Source organism: Rhizopus delemar, genomic scaffold, assembly GCF_000149305.1.
Source record: "Rhizopus delemar RA 99-880 supercont3.46 genomic scaffold, whole genome shotgun sequence".
Taxonomy (NCBI): Eukaryota; Fungi; Mucoromycota; class Mucoromycetes; order Mucorales; family Rhizopodaceae; genus Rhizopus; species Rhizopus delemar.
Window position 1 is genome coordinate 1 of NW_027137872.1, and position 12,558 is coordinate 12,558.

The 12,558-nt window shown below is 34.2% G+C and overlaps 4 protein-coding genes across 4 annotated transcripts; 2 read left to right on the plus strand and 2 right to left on the minus strand.

Annotated features, from left to right (window-relative positions):
• Positions 1 to 111: 111 nt before the first annotated feature.
• On the minus strand, positions 112 to 1,469 carry RO3G_17365 (uncharacterized protein; the record flags this gene model as incomplete). The annotated part of the gene is made up of 3 exons (XM_067671949.1): positions 112 to 493; positions 635 to 1,186; positions 1,300 to 1,469. The coding sequence occupies 3 exons, from the start codon at positions 1,467 to 1,469 to the stop codon at positions 112 to 114; spliced, it is 1,104 nt and encodes a 367-aa protein (XP_067528050.1).
• A 4,123-nt stretch (positions 1,470 to 5,592) lies between these two features.
• RO3G_17366 (uncharacterized protein) lies at positions 5,593 to 6,003 on the plus strand (the record flags this gene model as incomplete). The annotated part of the gene is made up of 2 exons (XM_067671950.1): positions 5,593 to 5,815; positions 5,912 to 6,003. 2 exons carry the CDS (start codon positions 5,593 to 5,595, stop codon positions 6,001 to 6,003), a joined length of 315 nt encoding a protein of 104 aa, XP_067528051.1.
• A 3,541-nt stretch (positions 6,004 to 9,544) lies between these two features.
• Positions 9,545 to 9,736, plus strand: RO3G_17367 (uncharacterized protein; the record flags this gene model as incomplete). Its single annotated transcript, XM_067671951.1, has 2 exons — positions 9,545 to 9,586; positions 9,617 to 9,736. 2 exons carry the CDS (start codon positions 9,545 to 9,547, stop codon positions 9,734 to 9,736), a joined length of 162 nt encoding a protein of 53 aa, XP_067528052.1.
• A 2,007-nt stretch (positions 9,737 to 11,743) lies between these two features.
• RO3G_17368 (uncharacterized protein) lies at positions 11,744 to 11,854 on the minus strand (the record flags this gene model as incomplete). The annotated part of the gene is made up of 1 exon (XM_067671952.1): positions 11,744 to 11,854. One exon carries the CDS (start codon positions 11,852 to 11,854, stop codon positions 11,744 to 11,746), a length of 111 nt encoding a protein of 36 aa, XP_067528053.1.
• Positions 11,855 to 12,558: the final 704 nt, after the last annotated feature.

The following is a 12,558-nucleotide window of genomic DNA, read 5'->3' on the forward strand; positions in this document are numbered from 1 at the left end:
CATGAGCATGAATGCGCTGTTTGCACTGGAGTTGATGGCGTCGACGTTACGTAGTGGCTTTTGAAGTGTGCTTCCATGCTGAATTACAAACAGCGGCTTTGGCGAACGGGGTTACAGCCCCAGCGATGTTGTGATCTGAAAAGGAAGCGATAAGGGCATCAGAAACGACACGGCCAAAAGGACAAAGGCGGCACTGTCAAAATTTTCGCATCGCCAAAGGTACTCCAGGATGCGCTTGTAACAGTTCTCTTTGGTTCGATTACGAGGCTTGATAAATGCTTTTAGAGGAGCCCACATACTTTCAATCATGTTGGTATGAATTTTTCCCGATATGGGCAAACCAGAAAATGAGCCTTGGTTACCTTGGACTTGATCTACCGTGGCAAAGTCTAAGGAATGGTTGACAACCTGATGTCTAGCAAAGAAGAAGTTGCCATCATTGTAGGCGCTTGTGTTGTCAAGTATCTCGCCAGTATGTTCGTCACGCTCTTCCCTAGGGTGCAGACCGGAATATGCTCTCCATCCATCAGATCTAATGGTTGACCCACGCTGGCAGTTATCATAAATGATGGGCAAGAGTGTTGCCGCTGTCCGATTAGGGACGGTGCAAAAGAATTTGCGCCCTGCTTCATACCTAGGTCTTAGCTCTTGTTCGCCAGTTCGATGATCAGTGTAAGTGTAAAATCGATCTGCTTCATTGACTGGGACCAAGCATTCAACCATACCAAAGACCCAGATGCCTTCTACACGATGACCACGATGGTTTTTTCGCTTGCCAAACTTAGACTCATCTATTTGTATATGGTGACACCTTACGTTAGAGCCTAGCTTATGCTCCTCTTGTCGATTATGGGCATTATAATCACTGAGCATCATTAAACGAAGATCATTTGCCAATGAAGTCACAGCAGGACGGCTCATGCCATGAGAGTTGCAAATATTGGTGATGCTTGAGTCCTTCAAATAGTCATACATCACCGAAAGAGTGTAATTGGTCAAGCATTTACGATTGTAGAACACCGAATTATACGTACAAGCGCGTGATTTTCTGCCAGCATGACCAATAGTAGCACCATTTTCATCAATCTCAAGACCACCAGCACAATAGTACGTCAGTCTTCCACTGTCGACACGATTTCTTAAAGTGCAAATTCTTCGACAGCCATCAATGCCACATACATTAGTTCTATGAAAAGCGTTGTTTACGGATAAAAGATGACTACAAACAAAGGTAAAGAGTTAGTAAGAAAAAAAAATCCTACTATCGCAATGTAATGTTTTTTATTATAATTAACTTACTCCCATGCTCTTTCAGGACTAACAATTATTTGCGCTTCAAGAACACGGTCACCAGCAGGAGGAAGATAAGACCTGTAGCTTGAAACTACTTGACCAGATACTCGACCTCCTCTACGAGGAGTGGCACCGTTGTTTGAATGAACAGAAGCAGATGAGTTGAAACGAGGCATATTAAGTAAATAAAATAAAGACGAAAAAAAAAGGAAGAAAAAAGGTATGTCACTTTATATAGATATTTGACCAGCAATTAAACACGATGTTTCACATATTAAATACTCAAATATGCACATGGTTACAACTCGGAAATTAGCACTCATGGTTACAACTCGGAAATTAGCACTCGTGGTTACAACTCGGAAATTAGCACTCGTGGTTACAACTCGGTAGCTACTACTAGCAGTGTAGATTTCATTGTTTGTGTGCATGTCGTTGTTATATTCACATATTAATACACCCGACTATAGCTTTAAGCAAGGCTACTGAAGCTCGTTTTGTGACTATAGGGTGCAGAATCATCAAATGCATCGACAGTTGTGTATAGGTTTTAAATACGGGTAGTATCCGGTCCGCTATCACACCGTAACCACCGTTGACGGTGAGCCAGGTAATTTTTTCGTCTTTGAAGGCCTGTAGCTCGTCAGGTAATACAGTGACACCTTCAAAAATACCACCATTGAAAGCGGAAAAATTATTTGCATCATATGAGGTAACGGATGACTATGTGTAACAAATAACGGGCACGCAATCGCTCTTTTTTAGTCCGCCAAAGGTAGCTTTTTTCCGTTGTAATGCGATTCACGAGCTGAGTTTACGTGTAACGGCCATAAAAGTTACACCATTCGATCCGGAAAATTCGGGCGCATTAATTGCTATATTTGGATCTCACGTAGTACAAATACCTGGCCCGGAATCTTTTTGCATCGTATCTTTTCCTTCAGCCGATTAAGTAAAAAAAAAAAAAAAAGAGTATAGCAATAGAAAGTTCATTGTTCAAATGAAAACAATAATATAACAACAAATATACTTTATAGAAATGCAAATGTCTTTATATTATAACAAAAGAATACGCGTGTATTTTAAAAAGAATAAGAAAATAAAGAATCTCTGCTAACATTTTGTTACAAGGCAGTTATAATTAACAAATACATACAAAACGTTTTTGTTTATCAAATAAATGGATGGCTTTATTGTTTTTTATAACGGATAATATAATAGAATATATGTTTTTTAAGCTTATACTAGTTCATTACTTACTTTATGTTTGCACATGGGTGTAATTTGCCATTAGCCATTAGCCATTAGTCATTAGAGATGTTAGCAATGACAACTTTCTTTACCAAAAAGAACTTTTCAGCAATAAACAACAATGTAAGTTTAATATTCTTATAGTTTCTTTAAGTTGGAAAGAACAACTTTGCTCATGAGGTTCATGTTCGTCATCCGAATGTGTCCCATTAGGAATTCCTAATGTAAGAAAAAAAAAGAAACCGACATTAGACTTGGTTGTTATTATTTTTTTTTATAAACTTACATTTGACCAGAACTTGTGCTTTCTTTTTTATCTTTTGTACCTTTGGAATCTATTGTATTTCATGAAACAAAACCAGGGAGAAAAAAAAAGCTGTTCTACTGCTGTAGTTCGTTAAGATACCGACTTTTTTTTGTTTTTTTTTTTTTACCTAAAATAAAAAAAGAAAAAAGAATACTCTCCATGTTAAAGATATTACACTCAAGTAATAAAACTTGTTCAAACAATGTATAAGTTATCTTTTGGGATATAATTAAATATAAACTACATGAAAAGTAAGTGTTTTTGATTTCTAACATGGATAGACAGTGAATAAGTGTAACATTGGTGAAAATAAGACTACAAAAAAAGCACTTCTCTCTTTCTTCTTCTTCTTCTTCTTCTCTTTTTTATAAAAGGTAAATTCTTAATATTATATATATTCCATTCCTGTTCTAATAGTACTTTTACTTTAGTAAAATCGTATTGCCTGCTTTCTTAATGTTTTAAATGGTCTTTACAAAGTCTCTTTCCCGGGATTATCGTTGCTTCTTCTTTTACTTGCTGGTATAAGCTTGGCTGGTGTTATTTTTTTCTGTCTTTTCTTTACCTGGTTCATCTAAAGTAAGGTGTTATTACTTCTACTTCATGTACTCAATAGCTAATAATTATTATAGATGCATGCTGCTTCCCTTTTCGTTATTTGTTGGTATAAGCTTAGCTAGTCTTCTTCTGGTCTATCTAAAGAAAAGTACTATTACTTCTATATATACGCGATCGCTAATAACTGTTATAGATGAATGCTGCTTTGCTTTGGCCTCTTTCTATCTTTTTTTTTTTCTGTGCTCGCTTCGGGTTTTAAGTACTGATGTCTTTTCTTTTGCTTTGAGTGCCCAAGTCATTGCGTCCTTGAATCCTTGTGTCTTTGCATCCTTGAGCTTGGCTTGGCTTTTTTTTTTGTGAAAACTTTTTGAGTTCCACGAGATTAATCGATGTATTTTTAGATTAGATGATGCTATTTTGATGACATTAGGTAAGTCGAGTAAACTTTTAAAACACTACAAGCAAAGAAATACTGTATATTGTTATTATTATTTTATTTAAATAAAAAAAAAGCTATTTTTTATAAACCAAATCCCTATTTTTTTGTGTATATAAAGCAATATAAGTGGTTCATAAAGAAGTATATAAAGCAATATGAGTGGTCGATAAAGAAGTCTATAAGGCAATATGAGTGGTTTATAAAGAACAAAAAGACAAATAAAGCATTGATTTGAAAAGTATCATTGGTCCCCAATTTTTTTCTGACGTAGAAAAGACTATGAAAAGCAGCTACCAAGATAGACGTCCTCGCACAGTAAGGATTAAATCTACTTAGAACTCTGAATTATCACTCCCGTCAGTATCTGCATTAGCAAGACGTAGAATAAATAATAGAATTATAGGTCTGTAAAGTATGGCTGATATCGTCGTCGGCATAAATACGCATTCAATCACAGATTTTGATATTGCTGAACAGAAAAGCATATAGTTAACAATGAACGGTTCGCAGAGTTTGCACGATAATTTCCAGTGTTCCACTGGAAATAATTGGTGATTGTCAACATCTACAGTCAGTTGTTGCATCTAAAAATCAACGTTTGTGACGTCTTTGATTAAATGAAAAAAGTTAACGTTCGCTGTATTGGTCATTTTCGAATTTTGAAAAAAGATTCAGGTGCGAAAAAAATAAAGAAATTTAACAATATTTTTGTTTTTTTTGTAGGGTAAGTATTTATAAAGTTATTCATGTTTTAAAAAAGTGTCTGTTTTTTTTACAGATGATCTTTTTTTGGTAAGCCTGTTCCCCTCTACTGTTGAAAGACCAATGTCTTCTTTTTTTATTTTTGAGGGCAAAATGCGGAAATCAAAAGCAATTTGCGATTATTTTGTTTAGAAGAATACATATTAGGAAGGTGGTTTGTGATTTTTAGCTTAGATCATTACAAACGTGTTACAAAACGTAATAAAATAGTCGTGTTTGGGAAAAAAATGACCTGGTAAAAAAAGACGAAGTTAAAAAAAAAGACGAAGTTAAAAAAAAAGACGAAGTTAAAAAAAAAGACGAAGTTAAAAAAAAAGAAAAGAAAAGAGTATAGCTATAGAAGGTTCATTGTTCAAATGAAAACAATCATCTAACAACAAGTACACTTCATAGAAATGCAAACTACTTTTACATTATAAAAAAAGAATACGTGTATATTCTAAAAGAATAAAAAATAAAGAAGCTCTGCTAACATTTTGTTACAAGGCAGTTATAATTAACAAATACATACAAAACACTTTTGTTTATCAAGTAAATAGATTGCTTTATTATTTTTTATGACAAATAATATAAAAGAATATACAGTAGGTGGAAAAATGGTCCGGATGTTTTTAGAATATTCACAAATATTACCGTAGCTTTACCAAATCTCAATCAAATGAAACGAAACAAACATTATTTTGAAGCGAAAACATTACTTTATTTTTAGTAAAAATTTGGTACGTCACACAACATTTCAAAGGGAGCCACAAGAGATCAAACATTTGAGCAACATCCGGACCATTTTTCCGGGTGCCTCATAAGATTTTAATTACCAAGATTGTTCAATGCCGCTGACTCAGAAGTCATCTCTTCCGTTTCAGATAATTAATAATACATTAGATTCATATTAATAATAAAAAAAAATATAAATATCTACATTTTTTTTGCTGATTTAGCATACGTTCGTCTTCTTCCGTTATTATTGCTGTTTTATATAAACATGGTTCGCTCTTTGCCTTTGGATGTACAAAATAACATCAAGTCCTTACTCAAATCTGGTCACCGTTACTCATCAATCATAGAACGAGTGCCTGGCGTCAAAAAAAGCATCATCAATGGCTATAAGCGAAGATGGTTTTCAAACATGAGGACCATTAAATCAGGCCGTAAGTCCGAAATTACTGCTACTACCAAGCCCTACATCAGACGGTCAGTCATAACAGGTAAATTAAAGACCGGGAAGGATGTACAACGATATTTATGTGATATTGGATGCGTAATTGGCTACTCTGCTTGCTTAAAACTTTTAAAATCAATAGGATTCCAGGCCCGTATCAAGAAGCACAAGCCGTTTTTAGAGGCTATTCATATGAAAAAGCGACTTACATGGGCCAATGACCACAAGGATTAGACAAAAGATGATTGGTGTTGTATGGTATTCTCTGACGAGACTAAGATAAACGTTTGGGGATCGGACGGTGTGAAATACTACCGGAAGAGACCAGATGACAAGCTCCGATTCCACCATCTTGATTTGACAGTAAAAGGAGGTGGAGGCAGCGTTATGATGTGGGGTTGTATTACATACAATGGTCCTGGGTATGCTTGTCGTATTTATGATGGAACAATGAAGAAAGAGGATTATGTACATATATTGGATACAACGCTAATGGACACTCTAAATTACTACAATTATGATCCTAAAACCATTTACTTCCAGCAGGATAACGATCCAAAACATACGTCAAAGGTTGCAAAAGTTTGATTTGAAGAAAGCAACTTCGATAGCAAGTCTATTTATAGTTGGCTTGCTCAGAGCCCCGATCTAAAACCAATTGAACACATTTGGCACCACCTGAAGTTAAAATTAAGTGCGTATGAAAGCAGAGCTAAAGGCGTTCATGAACTATGGGATCGAATTGAAGAACAATGGGCGACCTTTACAAAAGATGATTGTAGAAAGTATATAGACAGTATGCCGGATAGAATCAAAGCTGTTATTCAAGCAAAAGGGGGATATACGGACTACTAACAGATATTAAGGGACACCCGGAAAAATGGTCCGGATGTTGCTCAAATGTTTGATCTCTTGTGGCTCCCTTTGAAATGTTGTGTGACGTACCAAATTTTTACTAAAAATAAAGTAATGTTTTCGCTTCAAAATAATGTTTGTTTCGTTTCATTTGATTGAGATTTGGTAAAGCTACGGTAATATTTGTGAATATTCTAAAAACATCCGGACCATTTTTCCACCTACTGTATGTTTTTTAAGCTTATACTAGTTCATTACTTACTTTATGTTTGCACATGGGTGTAATTTGCCATTAGCCATTAGCCATTAGTCATTAGAGATGTGAGCAATGGCAACTTTCTTTACCAAAAATAACTTTTCAGTAACAAGCAACAATATAAGTCTATTATTCTTATAGTTTTATCGTATTGGAAAGAACAACTTTGCTCATGAGGTTCATGTTCGTCATCCGAATGTGTCCCATTAGGAATTCCTAATGTAAGAAAAAAAAAGAAACCAACATTAGACTTGGTTGCTATTATTTTTTTTTATAAACTTACATTTGACCAGAACTTGAGCTTTCTTTTTTATCTTTTGTACCTTGAGCATCTAGTGTATTCCATGAAACAAAACCAGGGGAAAAAAAAGCTGTTTTACTGCTGTAGTCCGTTAAGACCGAATTTTTTTTAACCTAAAATAAAAAAAAAAAGAAAAAAAGAATACTCTCCATGTTAAAGATATTGCACTCAAGTAATAAAACTTGTTCAAACAATGTATAAGTTATCTTTTGAGACATAATTAAATATAAACTACATGAAAAGTAAGTGTTTTTGATTTCTAACATGGATAGACAGTGAATAAGTGTAACATTGGTGAAAATAAGGCTACAAAAAAAGCACTTCTCTCTTTTTTCTTCTTCTTCTCTTTTTTATAAAAGGTAAATTCTTAATATTATATATATTCTGTTCCTGCTCTAATAGTACTTTTACTTTAGTAAAATCGTATTGCCTGCTTTCTTTATGGTTTAAATGGTCTTTATAAAGTCTCTTTCTCAAGACTACAGTTGTTTCTTCTTTTACTTGTTGGTACAAGCATGGATGGCGTGTTTTTTTTTTCTTTTTTCTTTTTTTCCTGGTTCATCTAAAGTAAGGTGATATTATTTTTACTACATATCCTTCATAGCTAATAGTTATTATAGATACATGCTGCTTCTTTTTTACTTGTTGATAATGCTTAACTAGTTTTTTTCCCATGGTCTATCTAAAAAAAGGTACTATTACTTTTACTATGTATACACGATAGCCAATAATTATAGATGAATGCTGCTTTGCTTTGGCCTCTTTCTATCTTTTTCCTGGTTTTGCTTTGGTTCTTAAGTACTGATATCTTTTCTTTTGCTTTGATTGCTCAAGTCCTTGAATCTTTGTGTCTTTGCTGTTATAGGTAGACATAATAAAATAATAAATTATGCTATAAACCAAACATCTCCAACACTAGCATAGTTGAATCATAAAGATCTGACGATGAATTATATCATAAAGAGTAATGAATGTCTTGCATATATAATACCAACTTGTTATAGTAATGAGTCTTTGCATAATCTCTTTTATGATCCAATGTATTAAGTTGCATTGAGACTATGTGTGTCAGAATAGAATATTGTTTTTCTTGCATAGTAACTTTATTGATCTAAACGAATGATTGAGAAATAATCCTATCGATAATCCGATTGGTGCCTTAATAGCTCCTGTTGTCTCCGTTATTAGGTTTCAGTCTTTCTGTACTTATTTAGTAACCGAGTTTACTCAAACCCAATAACCATTCAGGAACAAAATACAAGTGCCGTCTTAAACAACGATTCCATGGATGACTATTTATAAATGCAACACTAGTAGCTTAGAACAACGATTTATAATATAATTATACAAGATAAGATTCCATGGAACAAGATATGATGACAATGCCCCAATCCAGAATGAAACATCAAGAAAGAACCAATTGATTTAACTCAATCGTCCCCATGAATTATCATTCAAAAGAATATAAATATCCCACCTAAATCCTGATTGAAAAAAGGACAACTTTAACTTGGATATAATCAAGAATAAAAAGTATCTCAAAGTAATTATCGTTTTGGTGCTTTTTTATTTCTTTTTATCTTCGTCTATTACATTTGCATTCTTGTGCTCGGCTTTTTTTTTTTTTTTCTTGTGAGAACTTTTTGAGTCCCACGAAATTAATCGATGTATTTTTAGATTAGATGATGCTATCGTGATGACATTAGGTAAGTCAAGTAAACTTTTAAAACGCTACGAGCAAAGAAATACTGTATATTATTATTATTTTATTTAAATAAAAAAAAAGCTATTTTTATAAAACAAATCCCTATTTTTTTGTATATATAAAACAATATTTATTGCAATATGAATGGTTAATAAAGAAGTATATAAGCAATGTGCGTGGTTGTTAAAGAAGTATATAAGGAAATATGAGCGGTCGATAAAGAAGTATATAAGGCAATATGAGCGGTCGATAAAAGAACAAAAGGACAAATAAAGAAATGCTTTAAAAATTATGATTCGTTGCCCAAACGTTGGCAAGTATTGAGTAAAACGTGTCGACTGCTCTAGTAAAAGAATGCTAAATGACTTCCACTTGCTCTCTTAATGAATACTAAACGTTAACTGCACTGCCGCGAAAAACGTTTAAAACATCCATAAAATATCGTGTGTTTGCATGATCTTTGGCGTGTTTGCCTTCAATTATTCTAAAACTGAACGCTTACTTTCTCCAGTTATTTGCAGTGTTCTATCGTCAATATCTCGACAACAAGAAACGATCCATCTTTACTTTTTTTTACCATTATATTCGCCGTATTTTATTCTATTAATACGCCAAATTTCAGCTCTCTACGATAATTATTCACCATTGACATTTCGACATGTCGAATTCACAATTACATGGAACAGGGGTCAATTCCCCTGTAAATGTCAGTTCAACAACTTATGAACAGCTCTTACCTTTGTTTTTTCAAGAGTTTGAAAAAATAAAAGCTCAAGTTCAAGAACATGCCAACATCTTGCCTGAAATTAAGAGATTACAAGAGCACATTACTAATCTCGAAAGTCGCTGATTTATCAGATTATTCCCAAAATTAAACGAGATAAAAAGTTATTCTTTTATTGTATGCAATCAGCAGTTATATATATATTGTATCTTGTTAAACGAGGGTTTCGATTATTAGCATGAATTATTCTAAGTCAAGTTTCAGTGTAATCGATCAATGGATTGATCACCATCCCTGGCCAGCATTAAATTTAATGCGAAGATGTAATTCCACAAGATACACTAGATGATTGTTGAAATACAATAAAATAACATGATAAACCGTAAAAAAGAAAAAAAACCAAAATAAAATAACATACAAATTATTAATATAAATTTGTATCCAATGTAATATATAATGTGCTTCTAGTTAAACTATTGTTGGCATCGTTAAAACCTTATTATCTCAAAAACCTTTGTTTCTAAGGATAAAAATGATAATTGAAGGGAAAAGATCTCCAACTTTTGATAGTATATGCACCATTTAAAATCTTAAAGAGCAATTTTTACTTTTTAGAAGCTCTTGTTCTTTTTTTACCTTTAGTAGATTGTTCATTGCCAAATAATGTCTTTCTTTTTCTACTAGAATTTGCTGTTTTAATAGAATGTTTGTAATAGACGGAGATAAAAAGAAATAAAAAAGCACCAAAACGATAATTACTTTGAGATACTTTTTATTCTTGATTATATCCAAGTTAAAGTTGTCCTTTTTTCAATCAGGATTTAGGTGGGATATTTATATTCTTTTGAATGATAATTCATGGGGACGATTGAGTTAAATCAATTGGTTCTTTCTTGATGTTTCATTCTGGATTGGGGCATTGTCATCATATCTTGTTCCATGGAATCTTATCTTGTATAATTATATTATAAATCGTTGTTCTAAGCTACTAGTGTTGCATTTATAAATAGTCATCCATGGAATCGTTGTTTAAGACGGCACTTGTATTTTGTTCCTGAATGGTTATTGGGTTTGAGTAAACTCGGTTACTAAATACAGTGGCCGTCAAAACTGGTCGCATGTTTTCATATTTTGCCTATACGCACTATCTTCTTCTTCATTCCTTAGTCTATAGCAATGAAATATAGTTCATTCGAAAGAGCAAACTCTGGACAATTATATGGTAACACAGACATCACAGTAGAGCCAGTATACTGGTAGTAATTGGCACTTAAAGTCCGACGGTACATGCGACCAGTTTTGACGGCGTTTGTAAGTAACATAATATAGTCACAAAAATGTGGCTTAATTGCAATTTTTTCATATTTTTTTCTTCTCTTTCTTCTTTCATCGTAATATTATTTACATGTAAGTGTTTTTTTGTTAAATTGCAGCACTCCATTAAGACATTATACCATTGCAGATCCGACATGCGTGCAATTTCAAATGACAAAGCAAACAACATCTACTCATTGCTGAGATCCAAGAAGTCAAACAGCAAAATAGCAAAACAAGTTGGTGTTAGTCGTACCACTGTTCAGAAGTACCGCTCATCTCTTAAGATGAGTGGAAATGTTGATGAAGGTGGTCGCCCATCTCTAATTAGCCAACGCATGGTGAACTACATCCGGAGATTAGTCACCTTAGGAAGAAAAAATAATGCTGTAGAGATCCAAAAAGCTCTAAAAGAAGAATTTGGAATGTCAGTAAGTGACAGTACCGTACGCCGCGTTCTTAAAAAAGCTGGCTTTATAGCGTTTGTCAAGCCTCAAAAACCTTTGCTACGCAGCCAAAACATCGTGAAACGCCTTCAGTGGGCCAAATCGCACCAACATTGGACTGTGGATGACTGGAAACGGGTCATATTCTCTGATGAGACTAAAGTAAATCGTTTTGCATCCGACGGAAAGGCTTATGCATGGAAACTACCCCATGAGGAATTGAACTCGCGACATGTACAGCAAACCGTCAAGCATGGAGGCGGCAATATCATGGTCTGGAGCTGCATTACATGGGAAGGAGTTGGGTGGATAGTTGATGTAGGTCATCGTATGAATAGCGAAGGCTATCTTGAGGTCTTAAAAGATGACTTACTCAAGACAATGGAAAGTTATGGCTTGGATTCCTCCAAAATGGTGTTTCAGCAGGACAATGATCCGAAGCATACATCGAAGGTAGTGAAAGAATGGATTGACCAGCAGCCATTTGAAGCATTGGAATGGCCTCCTCAATCACCAGACCTAAATCCCATAGAGCATATGTGGGCTCATTTAAAGAGAGAGCTATTTCATAGCTATGAGGCACCACCAACTAGTATGCATGAGCTATGGGAGCGTATAGGTCAGACCTGGTATGCCATTTCCAAAGAAGAATGCCAAAAATACATCGAAAGTATGCCGAAAAGGTGTGCTGCAGTTATTAAAGCAAAAGGTCGTTGGACTAAATATTAATTTTTTTAAATAAAGCGTGTAAAAATGTTGACTTATTAATGCCGTCAAAACTGGTCGCATGTACCGTCGGACTTTAAGTGCCAATTACTACCAGTATACTGGCTCTACTGTGATGTCTGTGTTACCATATAATTGTCCAGAGTTTGCTCTTTCGAATGAACTATATTTCATTGCTATAGACTAAGGAATGAAGAAGAAGATAGTGCGTATAGGCAAAATATGAAAACATGCGACCAGTTTTGACGGCCACTGTAAGTACAGAAAGACTGAAACCTAATAACGGAGACAACAGGAGCTATTAAGGCACCAATCGGATTATCGATAGGATTATTTCTCAATCATTCGTTTTAGATCAATAAAGTTACTATGCAAGAAAAACAATATTCTATTCTGACATACATAGTCTCAATGCAACTTAATACATTGGATCATAAAAGAGATTATGCAAAGACTCATTAC